Source organism: Micromys minutus (genome assembly GCF_963924665.1).
Source record: "Micromys minutus genome assembly, chromosome: 31".
NCBI lineage: Eukaryota > Metazoa > Chordata > Mammalia > Rodentia > Muridae > Micromys > Micromys minutus.
The window spans coordinates 15,106,545-15,129,538 of NC_137966.1; the positions used below are offsets into that span (position 1 = coordinate 15,106,545).

The 22,994-nt window shown below is 48.3% G+C and overlaps 2 protein-coding genes across 4 annotated transcripts in view; both read right to left on the bottom strand.

Annotated features, from left to right (window-relative positions):
- The window catches only part of UNKL (unk like zinc finger), a 38,873-nt gene extending 21,189 nt beyond the window's left edge, over nt 1-17,684 (bottom strand). For both annotated transcript variants that reach the window (XM_080942188.1, XM_080942186.1), the window contains exons 1-5: nt 17,595-17,684; nt 16,441-16,650; nt 6,422-6,598; nt 5,202-5,335; nt 666-801 (exon numbers count right to left, since the gene is read on the bottom strand). In XM_080942188.1, the coding sequence (XP_080798314.1) occupies nt 666-801; nt 5,202-5,335; nt 6,422-6,598; nt 16,441-16,650; nt 17,595-17,671 (734 nt within the window). In that variant the 5' untranslated portion in view covers nt 17,672-17,684. The remainder of the gene's footprint in view (nt 1-665; nt 802-5,201; nt 5,336-6,421; nt 6,599-16,440; nt 16,651-17,594) is intronic.
- A 1,336-nt stretch (nt 17,685-19,020) lies between these two features.
- UQCC4 (ubiquinol-cytochrome c reductase complex assembly factor 4) lies at nt 19,021-21,292 on the bottom strand. Of its 2 annotated transcripts, XM_080942383.1 has the most exons (3): nt 21,227-21,292; nt 20,765-21,147; nt 19,021-20,666 (listed from the first exon to the last, which is right to left on the bottom strand). In XM_080942383.1, exons 1-2 carry the CDS (start codon nt 21,256-21,258, stop codon nt 20,769-20,771), a joined length of 411 nt encoding a protein of 136 aa, XP_080798509.1. In that variant the 5' UTR covers nt 21,259-21,292; the 3' UTR covers nt 19,021-20,666; nt 20,765-20,768. The 2 variants fall into 2 exon arrangements, with proteins under 2 accessions (XP_080798509.1, XP_080798508.1); XM_080942382.1 differs by having other exon boundaries at nt 19,021-21,147.
- Nucleotides 21,293-22,994: the final 1,702 nt, after the last annotated feature.

Sequence of the window (22,994 nt, forward strand, 5' to 3'; positions counted from 1 at the left end):
ATCCCCCAGAACTCTCAGTCTCCAGGACTTAGTGCCCCTGCTATCAGCCTGGAAGACGAGCTCTATCTCACATTCCAAAAAAGCCAAATGTGCAATGACTGTTGGGTGGGGTACAGTTCTTACATTACAGAGGTGGTGTACTGTACATGGTTGCTGTATTACCCGACGTGCCAGCAAAAACACACACGGTGCTGGACACGTCAGAGGGGTGTGCCCAGCTGTGTTCCCATCACCACCAGGGCTGCTGGTGAGAGGATCATGTGAGAACCACCATGCCTGAGTGAAAAGTGGCCCAGACCCCAACTTTGCCCTCACTTTGCCCCTACAACAGATCAATGTTCAAGCCTTAACTTTGTCTCTAACAAGCCCCACCCCATAAGACGTCTTCCTTGCCTGTGAGTGACAGCACTCCTTAATGGGAGAACTCTAAGAGTGGGCATCTCTGTGACAACTGCATGGAAAATGTTCCCCCTCCCCAGCATGGAATGCAAAGGTCACAGGGAAGAAGTGAAGAAGCCTCAGGGCCCTGCATCTGTCGGGGGAAGGGAGGCAGCAGGGGCTATAAAGTCGTCGGGCCAGTGGCTACAATAGAGCATCTATCTAGAGCCAGAGTGGACTTCTGGGAGACTGCTCAAGGTCTTCCTGTCTGTGGTCCCCATGCCCACCTGTACTGGAACCTCCTGGGGTTCCGACGGCGGTCTCTGCTGTTGTGGTAGTGTGGACAGGCGTAGCCCTGGCGACATAAGCGTGGTGGCTTCGGGCACTGTTCGGTCTTATAGCTGCCCAGTACAAAGTTACTGTCTGGAAAACAGATGGAAGAAAACCTGGCCTTGAGCACTCACAGTAACATTAGGCACAGCAGTCCAAAGTACAGCCAGCCAGCCATCCATCACGACTGTGTAGGTAAACAAACACAGTTCATCCATGAGGAAGGAGCAGAGCTGCTGTCCTGTAGATTGCCCTAAAGACACTGTGCACAGTAGGGGATGAGACAACATTCTCCAGAAGGCAGGGAAGCTCTATTAACTGGGATAGGATTCCTTTAGGAACTGGCTGGGATTATAGCTCAGCTGGTAGAGAGCTTGCCTAGAATGCACAAACCTTGGGTTTAATCCCACCGTGACATGGGAATGGTGGCACGTGCCTGTAATCCCAGCACTTGAGAGGTATAGACAGAAGTATCAGACACTCAAGTTTATTCTTAGTTACATGCCAAGTTCAAGGCTACCCTTGGTGAAATTAAACCGTCTCAAAATGGAAAAGAAACCAAATGTCAATCACATTAGTATATGACATATTAAAAATCACTGATAGGCTGAGGGGGATAGCTTTGTGACTTTAAACACTTGCTGTGCAAGCTCAAGGACCAGGGTTCAAATCCTCAGCATTCATGTAAACTCCAGATGGGCATGCTGCCTGCCCACAATTCCATCACTTAGACTCAGATCCAGTGAGCTGTGGGTACAATTTAGAGACTCTGTATCAATGAATATGAGAGAGCCTTCTGATGTCAGACTCAGGTTCCCACATGACACACATGCATGCACACTCGCCTATACACATACATATCCAAAGGCATGCACACCCCCAGCCCCCACAACAAATAACCACAAAAACACAGAGCTTTTTTTTTTTTTTTTTTTTTGAGAATATGTTTGTCCCAGCTCGACTCTCATTCTCAGGGGTGTCTTCTCTCTCCTTAACTGTTTTATTACCATAATGAACAACAGAGCAACCTACTGAAATATAACCCGATCTCCACAGGCTTGGGTAGCAACAGGCCAGTGAAGGCCTGCCCAATGCTCAGGTGACTGGTTCTATTCTCATTAATAAGGCTGGGGTGCACAGGGAACATAGGGAAAAGTTCTGGATCTTCTGTTTGCTGTGACTACAGAACTGCTCTAAAAATACTTTTAGTCCACTGACATGTCTCAGCAGGTAGAAGCAGTTACTGCACAAACCTGGCAACTCCAATTCAATCTCTACAACTAACAATGGGAGGAGAAAACCGATTGCCAAAAATTGTTCTTTGGGCTCTACCCAAACACTTGCATGCCCACTCCCACCTCTGATGATGATGATGATGGTGACGGCGGTGATGATGGTGATGATGATGATGGAGAAGGAAGAGAAATTTATACTTTTAAAAATGCTTAACACTGGCTGGAGAGATGGCTCAGTGGTTAAGAGGTCTGCTCTTCCAGAGGTCCTGAGTTCAAATCCCAGCAACCCCATAGTGGCTCACAACCATCTGTAATGAGATCTGATGCCCTCTTTGGGTGTGTTTTATATACAATAAATAAATAAAACTTTAAAAATATTAAATCTTATAAGATATGACGTATTTTTTTAAAAAAGCTTAACATTACCCAAGTGGTGGTGGCACATGCCTTTTAATTCCAGCACTTGAGAGGCAGAAGCAGGTAGATCTGTAAGTTCAAAGCCAGCCTGGTCTACAGAGAGAGTTCCAGTACAGCCAGGGCTACACAAAGAAACCCAGTCTCAAGGGGGCGAGGGGTGTGGAAAGCTTAATGTTTTTTAAAAAACAGGCTACACATAGTCCAGGCTGGCTTCAAACTCAATCCCCTATTCCTGCCTCCCCAGTGCTGTGGTTACAGATGTGAGCCACTGAACTCTTGCTCAGGCTGTACTGAAGGTAAGTCAAGGACCTAATGCCCAGACAAGTGGTCTAGCCCTGAGTCACACACACTCAGCAATTCTTTGAGAGAGGGTCCCATTAATTGCCCAGACTGACCTTAAACTTGCTCTGTTTAAACTGGCCTAGATTTTATAATCCTGCTCAAACCCAGCCTCCTCAGGTATAAGATTACAGGTATGTACTAACCACATCCAGCTCCGTATCTATGTTAACTCCATGAAACAGTTTTAGTATGTAGCCTAGGCTGGTCTTAAGTTCGCGGTCATCTTGCATCAGCCTCCTGAGTGCTGGACTCACAATGTATCATCACATCCTGCTTAAAAATAATTAACGTTGCCAAGCATGGTGCCACTTGCCTTTAATCCCAGCACTCAGGAGGCAGAGGCAGACAGATCTCTGTAAATTTGAGGCCAGCCTGGACTAAGTGGTGAGTTCCAGGACAGCCAGAGCTAGATCGTAAGACCCTATTACAAAACAAAGAAGAAGAAGAAGAAGAACAACAACAACAACAACAACAACAACCCAACTCTGAGGCTGGCTGCACTGGCTCACACCTTTAATTCCAGCACTGGAGAGGCAAACCTACCACTACGAGTTCAAGGTCAGTCTGGGCTACACAGTGAGACCCTCTGTCAAAAAATGAAAACCCCAAACAAACAAAAACATGAGTAAAGATCTCTCTAAAAATCACCTCCTTTCTTTCTGTCCTGTTCAGCTAAGTCCTGATGAGAACCCTCCTGAGACATGGGGTTCTCACCTCCCACCCGTGACGCTGGATCAGATGCCCACTGGGAGAAGACCAGAGCCTGCCCACAGGGAGGATGCTGAATAGAGCAGAAAGGTGATAAAAACACACAAAGCCAGACATGAGGGTGCGGCCACTCCATCCTCTAGTTGATTATCACACCCTGTCCCTGACTTTGGGACAGACCACCGCAAGTCTCCCTCTAGAACAGAGGGACTGGGAAGGTGGCATCCCCTCCCTTTGCCCAACACCTACAGTGTTACAATAGGCGGAAACTTGCCAGCACTGAAGAGAGTTTAGTGTGAGTCCAGAGGTGCAAGACAGCTCAGTGGCGGGATCACATGAGACATGGAGTCACAAACAGCTCCACAGCCAAGCAGTTAATGTGTCCGGCCTCTGGCCCCTAGCTGAATTCCTTTTATCCGAGAGAGGAAGACTGTAGGAAAACAATCTAAAGCTGGACTATCTGCAATTTAGAAGCACTGTTTACAAACTAAAAGGTCCATTCGTTGGGCAGACATCTATGGTCCCAGCACTCGGGTGGCACAGGCAGGCACATCTCTGTGAGTTTAAGGCAGCTTGGTCTACTGAGTGAGTTCCAGGCTGGTCAGGGCTACACACAGAAACCCTGTCTTGGAAAAACCAAACAACAACAACAACAACAACACTTTCACAGGCTATGTGGTACACAAGGAAAAGGGAAGGATGGTCGCACATGACTACCCTCAAGCATGGAATTTCCTTTCAGGGTGAAGAGAATGTTCTAGAATTAGGTAGCTCTGGCGGTTCACACTGTGAATGTACTAAAAGTAACACAACTGCTCACTTTAAATGGTGAAGTATGTGTGAGCACACAACCCTCAGTGCACGTGTGGGGTTATAGGTTGACATTAAGTGTCTTCCTTTAACATTCCTACCTTGTTTGTCTTCACATTTATTATTTTACAACTAGGAGCTTTGCCTGCATGTATGTCCTTATACCATGTGTATACTGGTGCCCATGAATGCCAGAAGAGGGCATCAGAGTCCCTGGATCTGGAGTGCAGACTGATAGGAGCCGCCTGGGGAGTGCTGGGAATTATACTCTGGTCCTCTTAATAGCTGCCAGTGCTCAACGCCGAGCATCTCCCCAGCCCCTCCCATCTTACTTTTTGGAACCCAGGGTTTACCAATTGGCTAAACTGGCTGGATTGCAAACCTTCAGGATCCTCTTGTCTGCAGCTTCCAGGCGCCCAGTCTCAGGTCGCTACGCTTGTATAGCAAGCCCTGTATTCACTGAGCCAGCTCCCCAGTCCCTAAAAAACGAGACTCTTACTCTTCACAACCATCATTCATGGAACCAGTAGAGGATGTAGGTTTTGCAGCTCCAAAGGACAAGTTCAAGAAGACAAACATCTGATTTAAACTCCAGACACACTGAAGCCCAGGCTTAGGTAGGTGGGTCTGGTTTTAATGGGGTAGGTGGCAACAGACACCAGACAACAACGTGCTGGTACAGGCTGCCTGGAAGTTGCTATGGGTCCTGATCACTTCCCTCAGCCCCGAAACCAAACAATACTACCCACCAAGACATCAGGTGGTATGGATGGGTGGTCAGCAGAGTCGGGGGCCAGACAGCCAGGTTCAAATCCCACTTGGCTTCCTGTTTACTAAATGGCTCATGGTTAGCAGTGAACTGGGGAACCGTGACTTTTCCATCTGCCCTCTTCTCTAGTTTAAGAACTCATAGAGGGAGCAGGTATCTAAGTGAAAGGCCACACCCCTCCCCTGCAAGTACTGCAGCAACCCCAGGCTTACCTTGCCACCGAGGATCCTCGCCCAGGATCTTCTCGATCATGGCCTGGCTGGCCAAGACCCCAGGCTGCAGATCGGGCACGCCATCCCCTCCGCTGAGCTGGCCGTTCTGCAGAGCTTCCTGAGCCTGAAGCTCCCTGAAACCAACAGCACAGTACAGCAGTTACAGCCTGAGGGCTCCTGGGGGCGGGGCAGGCCAGCGGAACACTGGCTCCAGAGACGCTTGGTCTGTCACCTCACCAACACTCCCTAAGGGTTTAGAGGCAGACCTCAGTGGCACCAGGCCCAGCAGCCTTGTCTTCAGACACCCGTTCTACCACAAATTGTGACTTTAGAAGTGGTTCGTTTAGAAAAAATCTGCCCCAACTCCCCACCCCTTCCATTTTAGACAGGCTTGATGTGACTGTTCTAGAACTTGCTATGTAGACCAGGCTGTACTGAAACTTAAGAGATCTGCCTGCTTCTGCCTCCCAAGCACTGGAACCAAAGGTGTACACAATGACACCTGGCTTTTTTTTCTTTTTCTGGGCTCTCTGCTGTGATTCAGAATGTCCTACTATTTACTAAGTTACCACATATCAGCAGCCTGATCCTGACTCAGTCTCCCAAGTGTTAGGTTATTAAGTGTGGGCTCAGGAAGGAGCTTTCCACAGCAGCTGGGCACACTTGGTGTTCCTTTGTCTAGACCAGCAATTCTCAGCCTGTGAGATGAGGCCCCCTCAGCAAACCTCTGTCTCCAAAAATATTTACATTATAACTCATAACAGTAGCAACTTTGCAGTTATGAAGTAGCAATGAAAATGATTTTATGGTTGGGGTCAGCATAACATGAGGAACTGTATTAAAGCGTGGCAGTGTTAGGAAGGTTGAAAACCACTGGTCTACACAGAAAGCCTTTGTTCCCATCTGTGGCTCACAATACACAAGGAAGCACTGAGAGCATACGGGGAGGCCAGGACAGAACTCAGTTGGTAGAGTACTTGTACAGCACGTATGAAACCCTGGGTTTGTTCCCTGGTCTACATAAAGTGGGTGTGGTGGCAAACTCTGTAATCTTAGCACTCCAGGAGTGACAAGAGGAAAGAGCGTTTGAGGTCACTGTGGGATACACAGGAGGTTCTGTCCCCAAAACTCAATAAAATGGGCTCAGAAAGAGATGCTTTGGAGCAATACTGCTGGAAGTAGTAGTGGGTGAGCTGGTCCCTAGGTAAGTACCGACTCACCTGATGTCACACACAGGCGGCCGAAGGTCCAGGGGCCCATGTGCGAAGGCACAGTGCAGACCATTCTTCACACAGTGACCCCGTGCATCTGTCTCATGAATACACGTGCCTGTCTTGTAGTAGCGCAGGTGGTACTTGCGCTCCGTGTCCCCGGTTGTTCGGTGCAGGTAAGGGCATCTGGGAAGCAGAGGGATGAACATGCTGACTAGTTCTTGTGGACTCAGTTTCCCCGGCACTCCACCTGCCGCCCACTGGCACTTGTGGAGTGGCTGTTTCTACATTCCTGCACACCAAATTCTGCTCCGACCAGACACTACTCAACAAGTACCTGTCCCCGACTCTACGACCCTTCCCAAGGTGCTCAGACCTAATCTGATATACACAGCAGAAAAACGCCAATTCCCATCAAAGCCATTCTCCTTAGTGACTGTTGCCTTCATCTCAGAATAATCTTCTTGCCAAAACGGTACGCTCTGAGGCGTGCTACCTTTCTATATTTTACACCACGCACTGCTACTGATGTTGGTCAGTTTGTCTAATCAGGAGCCAGGGACCCACAATGGAGAGAATGTCTCCATCAGCCTGACCTGTAAACAAACCTGTGAGGTTTTTTTTTTTTGGTTTTGTTTTGTCTTGTTTGACTGACAGTTGATAAGGGAGGGTCCAGCCCATTGTGGGAGGTGCCAACCCTGGGCAGGTAGGTGGACCTGGATTGTATAAGAAAGCAAACTAAGCCAGATGGCGGTGATGCATACTTTTAACACCTGCACTCTGGAGGCAGAGGCAGATCTCTGAGCTAAAAGGCCAGTGTGGTCTGCAGAGTAGGTTCCAGAACGACACAGAGAAACCCTGTATTAAAGGAGAGAGGGGGAGGGGGAGGGGGAGGGGGAGGGGGAGGGGGAGGGGGAGGGGGAGGGGGAGGGGGAGGGGGAGGGGGAGAGGGAGGGAGGGAGGGAGGGAGAGAGAGAGAGAGAGAGAGAGAGGGAGGGAGAGGGAGAGAGAGAGAGAGAGAGAGAAGAATGAAAACTGAGCAAGTCATGAAGAGCAACATTGTAAGCAGAGTTTTTCTGGGATGTATGCTTCAGTTTCTGCCTCAAGTTCCCTCAGTGATGGACTGTGGTGTGAGTGAGCTAATAAACCTTTTTCTCCCCAGGATTGCTTTGGGTCAGAATGTTTTATCACAGAATGAGAAAAGCAAACCAAGACATCCTTATTATCATGAATTGCTATGCCAAAATCCATGACATCAGATAAAGACAGAGACTGTTCGCTTGTGAGAAATTTACAGGCTCTCGCAATAGACCAAGCTGGCCTCTAACTCAGAGAGATCCTCGGGCCTCTGCCTCTCAAGTGCTGCGATTAAAATCAATGATTTTTTTTTTTTTTTTTTTTAATCCTGGAAATCCTGGGAATTGAACCCTGGACTGCATTTATATCAGGCGAGTGAGTACACTCACCACTGAACTACAGCTGCTGGCCTCCTTTACTGATTTTAAGACAAAAATATCTCCAAGAAAAGTGAGACTTAATTTGATTATAAATAAGCATTAAAGGGCCAGCACACAGTCTGGAATGATGGATGGAGATCTCACTGTCTCTAGGAGCTACACTCCGTAAAGTGAGCAACTGCCAAAGCTGTGCCCATCTCTTCTCTCAAACTGGAAGGGAAAGTTTCCTGCCTACTTTGAATTTTGAGACAGGACGTATGTAGCCCAAGGGGGCCTTGAACTCCTAATTCTATCTCTACACTGCCAGAATAACAGATACATGCCACCACGTGCCACTAGGCCTGACCTTTACCTATACATATTTTTCTTCTGATTAAAATTTTAAGTTTTTACTTCCTAAAAAATATTTTATTACATTGTTTATTTTCTGTATGTGTCCAACAACCCCAGGGGTCTTCATTCACATGTTGTTTGGTGTCAGGAACCTTTATCTAAGCCATTTCATCTGTTCTGAATTAAAAAAAATTTTTTTTTCTTAGAAAGGATCTCACTAGGTAGCTCTGGCTGGTTAGGGACCTCTATGTAGATGAGGCTGGCTTTGAACTCAGAGATATCCTGCCTCCGTCTCCTGAGTGCTGAGATTAAAGGTGTGGACCACCACTCTCAGTCCTGAATAAAATTCTCAAATGTGCATTCTTGTCATGCACCCAGGCCCTGTCCTTTTTCTGAAACGTTATTATCAGAGAAGATAGGGTGGCCTCTGAGTCCACATCCTGAGGCTTCCCAGGAATGAGGAAAAGGAGTCTTAGTAGATAAACAGGGCCCCAGACCTCGTCCGGAAGAGCCAAGGCTGGACCTGGGGCAAAAGGGAAGAGATAGGGCAATGTCATGTCACAATCACCCAACAGACCCAAGACCATATACTTCCAGAAGAGCCATAAGCAACCTAGAGAAAGAGGGGAATGGAACAACATACTGTGTGTGTGTGTGTGTGTGTGTGTGTGTGTGTGTATGAGACAGACAATGACAATACTGCAAACAAGTCCTCAACACAATGAAATTACTTCACCTCTATTCCAGCTCACATCTACCTTTGCGGCACTCACGGATGTCTCCACTCCAGCAGTCTGTAATTCTAACTGCCATCACATTAGAGAAGGGGACACAGAGAAACATCGCTCCAAAGGGATGGAGCTCTAGAGAGGTCCCCACGCTGCGGAGACAACTTAACCACCTTTACCCATCCTCCCAATGTTACACTGAAACTTATGTGTATTCCCGTCTGTCTTGTGCTGAGGGGCACCTTGATTCTTTGCTCCAGGACCATTGCCATGGCAACCAGAGCACTATCTGAGTTTCTCCCTAGGACAGTTGCACTCCCACTACCTGGCACTCTTTTCTGCTTGGCCAGGCAGCCACTGCCCACTACTCCAGGACCTCAAAGCTGAGCTCCAACCAAATTTAGAACTGCCTCAACGATGGGCGTGTCTTAGTCCCAGCACTTGGGAGGAAGAGACTGCAAGTTCTAGGCCAACCTAATTTACATACTTAATTCAAAACCCTGTTTTGAAAAATAAGACAAAACAACAACAAAACTAGAAAGAAAGAAAAGGAAAGAAGGAAGGGAGGGAGGGAGGGAAAATCAAGAGGCTGTAGAGATGGTTAAAAGTAGATACTGCTTTTAGAGAAGATATAAGTTTAGTTCTCAGCACCCATTTGGTGGTCACAATCACCTATAACTCTAGCTCCTGGGGGGGGGGAAATCTCCTGCCTCTGTGGGCTTCTACATATATCAACACACAAATTATTAAAATAACTTTGTAAATTTTTTTGTTTTTAAAAACAGGGTTCCTCTGTGCAGCCCTAGTTATTCTAGACTCAATTTGTAGACCAGGGTGGCCTCGAAATCACAGAGATCCATCTGCCTCTGTCTTCTGAGTACTGGGGTTAAAGGTATGTGTCACCATACCCAGCCCATAAAAATATACTTAGGAGTGGAGAGACAGCTGGTTAAGAGCACTGGTTGCTCTTCCAAAGGATCTGTGTTCAATCCCCACCTACATGGCAGCTCACAAATGTCTGTAATTATAAAGTATCCAATACCCTTATAATAAATCTTAGAAGAGGAAAAAGAGGAGGAAGAGGAGGAGGAAGAGGAAGAGGAGGAAGAAGAGGAGGAAGAAGAGGAGAAGGAAGAGGAAGAGGAAGAGGAGGGGGAGGAGGAGGAAACCAAGCAAGTTACCAACAGCATGAAAGTTTAACTAAGAATGGTCCTCATAGACTCATATATATGAATGCTTGGTCATCAAGGAGTGGCACTACTTGAGAGGGATGAGGAGGTGTGGCCTTGTTGGAGGGAGTATGTCACTGGGGGTGGGCTCTGAGGTTTCAAAAGCCTAAGCCAAGGCTTCTTATCTCTCTCCCCCTGCTGCCTTTGGACCTGGATGTAAAACTCTTAACTACTTCTTCAGCACCATGTGTGCCTGAGTGCAACCATGTTTCCTATGATGATTTCAGATGAAACCTCTGAAACTAAGCCAGTCCCAATAAATGCTTCCTTTCGTTAAGAGTTGCTGCGGCCATTATATCTCATCACAGCAACAGAACACTAACCATCAGGAGCCATAATGAAAAAGTGCCCCCTCAGCTCCAGAAGCCCATCTAGGCAACATCTCTGTTCCAGATGATGCAGATGTCCTTAGGAGATGGAAAAGGTGGGAGCTGCCCCATAAACCAAGTAGTAAAGCGAGGCCCGCTGCTCAGAAAAGGAAGGTCAAGCAGTGTGTAGGAGCCCATTTATAATTCTAGCAACACAGTGGCTGAGGCAGGAGGACTGCCAAAAGGCCAAGCCTACTTTGTGTTGCAGAGTGAAAACCTGTCTGAACAAAAAACTCAAACCAAATTAAACCAAACTCACAGCAAAGTTGCATCAAATTCATAAGTCCAATTTTTAGTGTCAACAAGATGAAAGGAAACTTTTAGCCAGCTACACCACCAGGGACAGTGCTCAAGTCAGACAATAGTCAGACAGCACACAGTGGGGGCTACCTGAATATTCCCTATCCAAACAACCATGAAGACTTGCTCCTGGCTCCCTAAGAGTCTTTGCCTGCTATTCGTCAGGAAGACAATCAAAAAACACCTAACCTTACCAAGTAATGTGCACGTGATCCCATGGAGGCGCCACACCTGGCCTCCTATAAGAATAGGAGCTTCTTCTACCCTGTGTGCCAGTCCCATTCTCCTGCCCGGAAACTACCTCTTAAGAGAGGCACTGGTTGTGGTGACACACGACTTTAAGTATATGGGAGGCAGTGACAGGAGACAGGCAGATCTCTGTGAGTTTGAAGTCAGCCAAAGCCACATAGTAAGACTGTGTCTCAAGAAAACACAGAGGGAGGGCTGGGGGGGGCAGGGACAGAGACAGACACTGACTTTGCTTGCAGCCCCAGGAGCACCTGTGCTGGATATGCACCGCTATTAATATAACCCTACCACCTGTGCTGGATGCTGCCTAATGGGGCTTGGGAAACAGATCCACCACTAGCTAGTTACCCGGCCAACCTAAGTGGGCCATATGGAGCCTGAAGGCCAATTCCCATGGGACAAGGCCCACCACGCTTGACCCAGAGCTATCATTCAAGGCCAATCCTGGGAAAAGGTCATCCCCACCAGACCAAAGGGCAAGCTGGCAGCCAGGATGGGTTGAAGCAGGAAGTACCCTTTGGGGCCAAACCCTGTAGTGAAGTTTTTGTAGGGTTCCAAAGGACAGGCTGAACAGGAGGAGGCAGCGAGGCAGTGACCAAGAGTTGTTCTGATCATGGTGTCTTCACAGGAGTGAAACCCTAACAAGACAGCCACCAACAGGGAAAGAGTGTATCTCGATTCTTAACCACGAGACTGTTTGACAGCAAGCTTTCTCAAGAAGGTGTGTCCACAAGGGAGAAGTGGGAGGATTCTGTAGGGAGAGATCACAGAGGGAAGGGGGAGGGTGCTCACAGAGGTCAGGGAAGGCAGGAAAACTAGCAGGCAAGGGTGAGAATAGAAGAGGACCACAGAGACATGTTCCAGTGCTGCCCTCCTGGAACAGGCCCAGAGCCCCAGCATGGGCTGAGCTAACATAAAAAAATAACCGAATGCTCACTCTACCAATCACTGGTGTACTGGCTGGTTGTGTGTCAACTTGACACAAGCTGGAGTTATCACAGAGAAAGGAGCCTCAGTTGAGGAAATGCCTCCATGAGATCCACCTGTAAGGCATTTTCTCAATTAGTGATCAAGGGGCTTGAACCCCTTGTGGGTGGTGCCATTCCTGGGCTGTTGGTCTTGGGTTCTTTAAGAAAGCAGGCTGAGCAAGCAAGTTAGTAACATCCCTCCATGGCCTCTGCATCAGCTCCTGCTTCCTGACCTGCTTGAGTTCCAGTCCTGACTTCCTTTGGTGATGAACAGCAATGTGGAAGTGTAAGCTGAAAAAACCACTTTCCTCCCCAACTTGCTTCTTGGTCATGATGTTTTGTGCAGAAATAGAAACCCCAAGTAAGACACTGGTTAAGGAGGCTTTACTCTGAGAAATGGTGAAGTATAAAAATAATAGATTTGTGGGGCTAGGCATGCAGTTCAGAGTAAAGCCTAGTTTTCTCGAGGACCTGCGTTCTTCTTCAGTACAATAAACGTTTATTAATTGCTTGGTCGTTCTATGCCGAAAATAAATATATTTAAGACACTGAACTAGGGGGCTGGAAAAGTGGTGCTGTGGTTAGAGCACTGACTGTTCTTCCAGAGGTCCTGAGTTCAAATCCCAGCAACCACATGGTGGCTCACAACCATCTGTAATGGGATCTGATGCCCTATTCTGGTGTGTCTGAAGACAGCAACAGTGTATTCATATACATAAAATAAATCTTAAAAAAAAAAAAAAAACCTTGAAATAAAGGGAAAGCCCCACTATCGTTGCTCTGGAAGGTACAGTCTAACTTATAATTTCTCTGGCAACTCTGCATGAGCCACAAGATGCAATTCAATAAGAAAAACTCCAGCTATTCCACATGTGTAGCGATGGGGAAATCCTTCGTAATTGCTAAGCAGAGATTCCCAGTGGAGGGAGCCTGTCAAATGCTTCCTGAGGGGCAAATCATTCCATGTTCTCTAGATAAGCCACAAACAAAAATCTTCCATAAGACACACCTGACACTTAAGCGTCAGATTCACAGAATACAAACTCAGGGTCAAGCACCCACATGGTCCACTCGGGTCTCCTCCTAACAAGCTGCAAGCTACTAAGCCCGAATGCCAGTTAACATGTCTAACAACTGTATGTAGTTAATTACTATCTGTACACAGCTAAAGAGGATCAGTTGTAGGTGGATATTCACTGCAGCACAATTCACTCCAGTAAGAACGGACACACTGTGGCTGCCTAGTTGTGATATGCTCCAATACCAGGACAACTGAGTTTCAGAATGGCAAACTGAGACATGATTGGCTTTTTTCTTTTTGGATGCATTTTAGTTTGTGTGTATGAGTGTTGTACGTGTGTGTGTGTGTGTGTGTGTGTGTGTGTGTGTGTGCGCGCTTGAACATGTGCATCTGGCATCTGCAGACTTCAGTAGTAGTGTCAAGATTCCCTGGACTCATAAGTGGGTTGTGAACTGCCGTGTGGGTGCTGGGAACTGAGCCCAGGTCGTCTGGAAGTGCAGCAAGTTCCCACTGAGCTAACCTTTCAGCCCAAGACAGGCTTTCTTTTTTACAAATGAGAATTATCACTGGGAAACTGGTCGGGAAAGGCTGGCACCCTTCGCCTCATGTATTCCTGCTCCAAGCTCTGGTGGCAGCAGCCCCAAGGTGACTAAGAGAACATGGAAAATTAGGAGCTGAGTCTGGGTCTCAGCAAGTCACCTGTCTTTTAAGGACATGTTCAAAGGAGCCAGTTAAGAGGATTTAAGTAGCACAGCTTTGGCAGATTAAATGCCACAGGTGAGTGTAATGTCTAGCACTCAGAAGGCAGAGGCAAATGGATCTCTGTGAGTTCAAAGCCAGCCTGGTCCACACAGTGAGTTTCAGGACAGCCAGGACTATATAAAGACTACATCTAGAGATATATTGTATGTATTTAGAGAGTGTGTGTGCAAACATGCACATGTGCTATAACATATGTATAGAAGTCAGTATAATTTCTTTTTTCCATTAAGTATGAATTTTCTTCTTCCATTATGTGAGTCCCAAGGATAAAGTTTAAGTCATCATGCTTGGCAACTAACGCTTTTGCCCACTCAACTACACTGCTGGCTTTACAAGACTGTAACCAAAGCTCAGCAGGATACGCTATTTATCTAGTTTGGCCCTCACGCTACATTAACTATATATACATTAAAGACCTTTCTGTGAGGGGCTGGAGAGATGCCTCGGCAGTTAGGACCATGTGCTGCTCTTGCAGAGGATCCAAGTGAACTTCCAGAATTCACAACCATCTGTAAAAAGAGGGCCAGCAGATCCTCCAGCCTTTGTGGGCTCCTGAACGCTCATGTACACATGCACACACAAAATTAAAAATGCAACCTTGGAAAAAGATCAGTGATCTTGGCAGCGATGGTGCTTGCCTTTAATCCCAGCACTCAGGAGACGGAGGCAGAAGGATCTCTTTGAGTTCAAGGCCTGCCTAGCCTACAACCTGAGTTCCATGACAACCAGGGCTATACAAAAAAGCCCTTTCTCAGAAAAACAAAACAAAGCACAGCATCCTGGTGAATACCTCTGGGCAAGCAATCTCTGGGAGTGTGAGACTAGCCTGGTCTACACAGCAAGTTCCAGGCCATTCAGAGCTACATAGTCAGACATTAAGGGAAGAGAAGTATATACATCAGTGGAAGAGGGTTGGTCCTTGGGGTCTCTCCCTAAGAGAAAGTATCCATACTTTCCCCCATTCTATAATAAGGACATAAAGAAATAAAGAATACCAGCAGCACAATACTGTATGACTAGTTATAACTTCACAGGCACTAGATCCCTCCAAAGTGTCAGGAGACCAGGCCTTTAAGACACAGACTGTTGCCAAGCAGTGGTGGTGCACACCTTTAGTGCCAGCACTTGGGAAGCAGAAGCAGGTGGATCTGAGTTAGGGAAGACAGCCTAGTCTACAGAGTAAGTTCTAAAACAGCCAAGGCTACACAGAGAAACCCTGTCTTGAGGGGGTTGGGGAAGGGGCAAAAAACGAGACAGACCAATACTTCATCTCAGGGCAGGAAGCTACCCCCCACGTCCCCAAACTGCCCAAATGAAGAACTTTAACACCTCCCAATATTATGTTCCACCTCCTCTGAACACAAAGTCTCACTTGGACTCTCTCTGTCTTCATTATTTGAAAACCATGTCAGGAGCTGGAGAGAGAGCTGGGTCAGTAAGATACTTGCCTTAAAAACATAAACACATGAGTTTGATCCCCAGAACCCTGACTCAAAACAAAACAATAAACACACACACACATGCCACAGTAGTACACACTTATAATCCCAGTGCTAGGGAGGCTGAGACAGGTGGCAACTGGCACCTACTGGAAGGCCAACCAGCCTGGCCTATTTAACCAGCTCCAGGCCAGTGAGAGACCCTATTTTAAAACAAGGTGAGGAACAACATGTAAGGTTAACCTGTGAGCTCTAGTCGTATATGTACGCACTGGCGCAGGAGCAACCACACATTCTGCACCTGCACACATAAGCACACACACGCACGCACACAAATAAAGACATCTGCTCATAACACCATTAGGAAACTTGCAAAATACAAACCAACCCAAACAAAACCCTGACTTATTAAAACCCGAAAGTGTTACATAAATGACGATATGCAAATAAAACAACTTTCCTAGCATTAAAAAAGGAAAAATGAGCTGAGTGTATCATGGTGTTAAGAGTCCTTGACTACATAAGCAAGATCACGGCTTCCAGTCCTTACTCAATACCTTATTATTAATAGTAAAAAGCAAAGTCATCTCATGAAATCCTTATCAGAATAACAGTTCTGCTGCCCTTCTTTAAAATAAGCAGCAAAGAAGCATTCCATGCTTCCGTGTTACACGTTACAGGCTTACAACTGACAGCAGAAAACCGTTTTAAATCAGCTGCAAAACACGGGCCAATTTTAAAGCAGAGCATGGGAGGGGATAAGGGTGGGAAGTGAATCAAAATCAGTTTGAATTGCCAAAGATTTTTCCCTACAACACACATACATAATCTTTCCGGAAACTAGCCTACAAAGGGGGAATCCCTCAAGCACACATACTCTACAGACCCCTGGAAGTCTTGAATAAAACTGAAGTTCCCCTCTACAGGTGTTAAAAAGAACCAAGGAGACCAGTGTAGTGGCATACACCTTTAATCCCAGCACTTTAAGGGGCCAGAAACAGTTATCGCTGTGAGTTCGAGGCCAGCCTCTACACACAGTGTTTTAGGACAGCCAGGGCTTCCTAAAGACACCCTGTCTCAAAACAAAAACCAGAAAGCTCCAAAACCTGTTGATCACAGAGTCAATACCAGTCCTGAGGAAAGTCCAGCAGCCACCCACCGGAGCCCCACTTACTCATCACCGTCGGGACACAGGCCGGTGGCCTCATCGTACTTGGAGCAGTATACGTCCGGGCTGTAGTTGAAGGTGCCATCGCGTCGTCGGAGCGGTCTGCGCCGACGCTGATTTAGGAAATGCCAATGGAAACAGGTGAACGGCCTGTGCTGGCTGCACTTATGCTGCAAAAACAGGGAGCACTGCTCTGTCCTAAACTCCTTTAGATACCTAAAAAGACAAACAGCGTTGCGGGCCGCAGCCGCCGCCGGCTGGAGGCCCCTGGGATGCGGCGGGGCAGGGTCCCAGACGCGAAGCCCCACCCCCCACACCGAGTCCATCTGTCTGCCACAGGCCCAGTACCCTCCTTTTTTTCAAAGCACTCCGGATGTCAGTCCCCAACTCGGAGACCAGATAACTCGAGCCAGCCAGCCAGACTTTCTGTTCCCTGACCCCAAATACCACTTCCCAGTCCCCAGATAAGGAAGGTTCCCGGACACGAGGCATAGACCTCCTCCTAGCAGGCCACCCCCAACTCTGATCCCAGGTAACTCCATAGAACTACACTCCGTTCCCCGCCCCCTTCTAGTCCCTGACCCCTGAAGCCACCTCTCAATCCTCAGTCCCCGTCTCCCGACTCCCGCTCGACTCCTTTCACAGGTTCCAGATGGACTGCAAGCGCCACCCGCCTACACCAAACGCAACCCCTCTTCTGCGCCGCACAAACGACCCCCAGGCTCACCATCCAGGCGGCCACCGGACTCTAGGTGCGGCGCCGCCCCCAACCCAGAGGTCACCCCAGACCCCGAACACCACCTCTCAACCTCAGGCGGCGACTGCCCGAGTACGGATGGCCGTGCGCCCACCTCCAGCCCAGGCGCGGCCCTGAGCTACAAACGCAGGCGCTGTTTCCCCAGACTCCAGTGTGGCGCGTAGGGTCGCCGGAGACCAGGAGCCAAACCCAACTCCTAAGCCAGAGGTCACCGAAGACCCCGGGTGCCGCCACTGCACCTTAGGCGGCGGCCCGCGCCCGGACGGCGTGACCCGCAAGGGCTGGCGGCGAGGGCGCGGGCGGGGCGCACCCTCAGCGGCGACACCCGGGCCCGTGGCGCGCGCCGGCCGCTGCTCTGCGCCGCAGCGCCCAGAAGGCCACGGACGGCAGCCCAGGCACTGACCTGTAGTGGGTTGGTTTCTCGGTCTGCGGGGGGGACCCGCTCAGCGCCGCCGCCGCCGCTTTCGAAACCGACGGCATTTTCAGTCAAAACAATGCAGCGCGCATGCGCCGCGCCGGCGCCCCCGGATCTCCCCCCCGCACCGAGCCCCCTGCGCCCCCCGCCGCGCCGGCCACACCCCCGGGCACGCCGCGCCGGCCACGCCCCCATCGACCCCTCGCCCACGCGCGCTGTGCGGCGGGGGCGACACACAGGATCTGCCTGCCCACCGCGGCAGCAAGTTACAGGCGCAAAGCGGGACACGCCCGTTGGTGTACAGTCCCCATGAGGGCCTCTGCGTCCAGGGCTGCTTGCTGTTGGGCACAGGTTTCTTTTAGCTGGACAAGGTCTATAAATAGGCGATGGTCGCCGCTTTATTAAATTTGTGAATTTAAGGATGATACGTGTGTGAATTCTGCCGAGCCACTTTTTTAAAAACAGAAGAATCCTTCGGGTAAAGGATGTACAGGGTAGTCAGGAATCAAAGAGATCTGGGAGTCACAGAATGCTAAATGCACGTGGGGGGCGGGGCTCAGGACGAATTAGGGAGGGAGAACCCGGGGCTAGCATGAAACATTGTAAATGCAAAGAAAAGTAAACCACAACTCCTCAACCAACAGCTGGGTGCTCTGAGGGATAAAGTGTGAGCAGCAAGGCCACAAGTGCTCTGAAAGGAAAGGATGGAACAGAATGTTTAGAAAGGAGGGTTCCAGAAAATCTATTCCATTACCAGGACACCATCTAAAATATGAAGAGAGATACGGTTCATGTATGTAAGCTATATTTTAAAATACAAATAAGGTAAAATTACTTTCTGGTGGTACTACTGACTTCTTCATACGACATGTTGTAGACAATTTCTTTGAGTTGTTGATGACTCCTGGGAGTTTGTTCTGGTTCTGCCTAGTGCTAGAGGTAGAACCCAGAACCATGTGCATGCTAGCGAAGCACCCTACCACTGAGCATTATCCGTGACCCACAAACCTTGGGCTTAACTTATTTTAAATGATTTATTTTAATGGTTGCACAAGCATGTGGACTGTGAGTTGGGGGCCAGTCCCAGCAAACTGAAACATTGCCTTTTGAAAGAACAAATAGAAGGAGCAAACAGAAGAGGGCAGACAGAGAAATCTACAGAGGAATAAAGGAGTCTCAGACTGCTGAGGAGTGGGAAATGAAAACTAGCCCAATCCCCAAACTCCAGCTTAGAGTGACACAGGAGACAACCTAAGGAACCTGTCAAACTGCAGAGCTGCCTGTGTGACAGCAGATGGTGGTGGAACTGAATAACCTTTACTGTGGACGTGAGCACAGGTGTCTCAAGCTCCTCACTGCATCACCAGTGACACCCACACAAAGACCACAAGCGTCCTTTTTATTGAAGCCGTTACTCACGGGCCAGGACTTAAAACAAAACTAACAGGTTTTCTTCTGTGTCTAATAACTCACTTTTTAAAAGTTTATTTATTTATTTATTTATTTATTTATTTATTTATTTATTTATTGTGAGGGAGGGGGACTGCCTAACATTACTGAGACTTCCCGTTTTTAAGAATTTACAAAAAGTGGCTGTTACGGCTGGAGAGACTGCTCACAGTGGTTAAATGTTATGGTTATGATCCCTCTTCCAGAGGACCCAAGTTCAGTTCCCTGCACCTATATGGTGGCTCACAGCCCTTTGTAACTCCAGTTCCAGGGAATCTGACACCCTCTAATCTGCACAGGAACGTGACATGCTTGTGACACACATACATACATAAAGTAAATCTAATTTTGTGTCTGTTAACTCCTCCTCCCTCAAAAAAACATGTTTGATTCATTTCTTTCTGCTCAACAGTTTATCTACTGTCTTGTACATGCAGCTGGCCTTCATTTACAGGTCCTCTCCCTACCTTATGTTTATTGGGCAGTCACGCAGAGAATTCATCAGGCTGAGAATAGGAAAAAGACAAGCTATGGTCTACTTGGGAGATAGGACAAGCATAGTAAAAGAAAAAAAAAAGTAAAACACAGAAGCTGCCTCTGTGTTCAGGGACAGCCCAGTCTACAGCCAGAGTCCCAGGATGGCCAGGGCTACATAAAGAAATCCCGTCTTGAATGATTAAAAAACCACAACAACAACAAAGTAAATGTGTAGTAAAGTGTGCCCACTTCTGCTCATGAGTTCAACTGCCCACACCACTGCAGAGAAGTTATCCGCCTGTGGCACTGAAAAACAGCTGCATAGAATGTGACCTTTTTTTTACCCCCCAAAAAAACAATTCTGTGAGTTAGAATTAGTGTTTATTGGTAGGCTAGCACCATAGATTCCTGGGCTCACCCCCAACACTGTAAAAAGACAAAAAGAAAAAACCCACTATGTTTTTAGGAAATGATTTTTGTTTTGTTTTTTGAGAGAGGGGACTCCCTATGTAGCCCAAGCAGTTGTCAAACTTAGGATCCTCCTGCCTCAGTCTTGTGATGACAGGTATGCCTTACCACTTCTGCCAAATTTTTGGTTTAAGTTCTCAAGTGAGAATTAAGAGCAGAAGAAAAATAGGTAGCAGCAGAAACAGGTTGATGTCTAAGTCTGAGGCAAGGCTGGTCTACACAGCCAGTTCCAGGCCACGCAGAGCTACATAGCTACATAGGGAGACTGTGTCTCAAAACAAAACAAAACCCACTTGATGAAAGGGGAGGGGAGAAAATTGAGTTCAGTAGACTTTACCAAATGTATTTTCCATTTGTTAGGTTTTAAAATAGTTTCAATTGATGTTGTACAGACCATAGCTCATTACACTTCTGCAGTCAGTCTGTCTCGGAAAGCGAATGAACTGCAGGTAACTTCGCCACCAGAACTGCTCTGGGAACATGATCAGACTGTACAAACACATCACAAATTCAACAGCACATTGTTGTACCCAAAACCTTTTCTATGAACCTCATAAGTTCTTTGGACGTGATCGCTGGGCATTGGTGTTCGGCAAAGATCAGATTTCGAGCCTCCAATGTTTTGCTGTGTTCTTGTGTCTCAGCTCCAAGAGCGCCATCCAAGTCCTTTAAGTAACGAGGACAAGTGCAGAACCAATTCAGAAATCGTCAAATTCGACGACAAAACAGAAGGATGCCTGCCTACTCCCTTCCTCAGCACGCACCCTGTTACGTTCTAGCCCCGTAGAGGGCCGGAGCTTCAAGCTCCTCCGGAGGACCTTCCGGCTCTTCCTCGTCCTCCTCTTCCAACGTCTGTTTCAACCACTGGTCCGTGTGGCTCTCCTCTCTCCGGTAGCACCATATGATCAGAAACACAAGGGCAAGGGCGAGCGGCAGCACTTTCCACCAGGGCCGCTGCTGCTTCTTCCCCAGGGAATGCTCCACGGTCCAGTGGACTGGGGTGGCTCTGCTGACGGAAAATTGGATTGGGAGGTTGGGGTCTTCCTCCTCTTCTTCCCTGTCTGCAGGCTGAGCTGGAGACCGGCCACGGGGCGGCGGATGCAAGCTTCGCGAAGCCCAGCCCACGAGCCGCAGAGCCCGGACCGCTCTGGAAGAGAGACAGCAGTAAGCGTCCCGCAGCCACGGCCGCCTCCCGCCCTCACCCACCGGCACTTCACAGCTCTCACCCCGCAGCCCGTGAGCACAGGACACTGTTCATAGCGACCTCGACTCGCACGCTTAGGCGCACTGCGCTTCCGTCACTTCCGTCGCACAAAACCGGAAGCCGGACTTCACTTCAAATTTCACGACTACAAAACGTGAGTCCAGCCGCGCAACGGAAATGATGCATTTCCTCTTGCGAGCTTTTCCGTCCCGGGCCCCGCCCTGATAGCCTGGGGACTTATGGGTTTGTGTAGTTCTCAGTCCCTCCACAGAGACAGGAGCAGGCGCGCGAGTTGCAAGTGAGGTCGACTCGACTCTTGGAAGAGCTTGGCTCGGGGCTATTCATTGTGATGCCCACGATGCCCACAGACTTGAGAACCCTCGGCATCTGCTGGCTTCTTTCCAAGACCATCGTCCTGGAGGGACTTGGTCCCTGTTCTCCAGGAGTGCGGCTTCCATTCTAAGAGCTCGGTCCGGATCTCAGCCTTCTGCTTGGCCAGTGTCTCAACTGCCAGCTGAGTTCATCTCAGCTATGCCCTCAGGCCCGGAGGTGGGAAGGTCTGCCGCCTTAGAAGCCTCCCTGCCCGACCGTCCCCTTAAAAAGGCTTGTAGAACACACACCTCTACCTAGACTATTCCAGTTCCCCAGAATCCATTTGCCTTCAGGAAATGGAAATGGCCCTGTGTAGACCAGAGGCCGACCAGACTTCGGAGAGCCTACCACCACCCTATAGGGAGGTGATTATGAAATTACACCCATAGCTTACCTGTGTGCGGATTTTGAGCTTGAAGCTGACTGAAGCTCAGTGCATCTTCAGAATTAGCCAGGCAAGCTTGTAATCCAATACAGTGGAGGCAGAAACAAGAGGATCACTGTTTCCAAGCCAGCTTGTAACATCAACCCAATTTAAAATACAAAAAACAAAAACAAACAACAACAACAAAAGAACGAAAAGCCCTAGCGGTGTCTTCTTAGTATCTATGCTGAGTAGAAATTACAGTTGGTTATATTAAGTCTGGCCTACTAATGACTGTCACTCTGAATTTGTTCTTGATCTGTAAACCAGTTGCAACACGAAAAATAAAACAACAACAACAAAACACCTCTTCCTCTATCTCATGGGCCAAATGTCTGTGAGTCCCAGAAAACCTAGATCCGTTCTGGGCAAGCAGAGTCCCCATGCTTTTATTTTGCTCAGGGGAATAGTGTATAAGGTCACCAGAACATGGAAAGGGAGAAGTTAGGCAGGAAAATGACCCTTCAGCCCTTGACTGTTAGTGATATAAACATTCCTGCTGGAGAGAGGCCCAGTCTTACACAGCACTCCAAGAGAGTAGAGGGTACCCTCACTAGGTGGCATAGAGGGGAGAGGAATAACTCACAGAGCAGCAACTTGGCTCCTAAAGACATGAAGGTCAGCTACAAAACTCAGGCCAAGTATCCTGTCTTCACTTGAAACTGCTGGAGGGCTGGAGTTGAACTTTTCTCCCCATGCAAGAAAATAGGGACCTGAAATAAATTAGATTCAGAAGCTTGGAGGGAGATTTACAGCTGTTCCACCTGCAGGATTTGTGAGCAGCCTGCAAACTCACTTGCCTTGTTCCCTGCAAGTGAGGAAGACTGGGACCTTGTGACCTGGTTTTGCCCTCTTTTTGCTCAAGATCTCCCACCTGGGGCATTACACTCAGTGTGTCATCCTAAAGGTGACCATAGCTTTTGTATGCTTCCTGCTTTGTGGGCAAAGGGGGGTCCGGAGCAATCCCCCTTACTGTGAGCTGTAATCTAGCCCA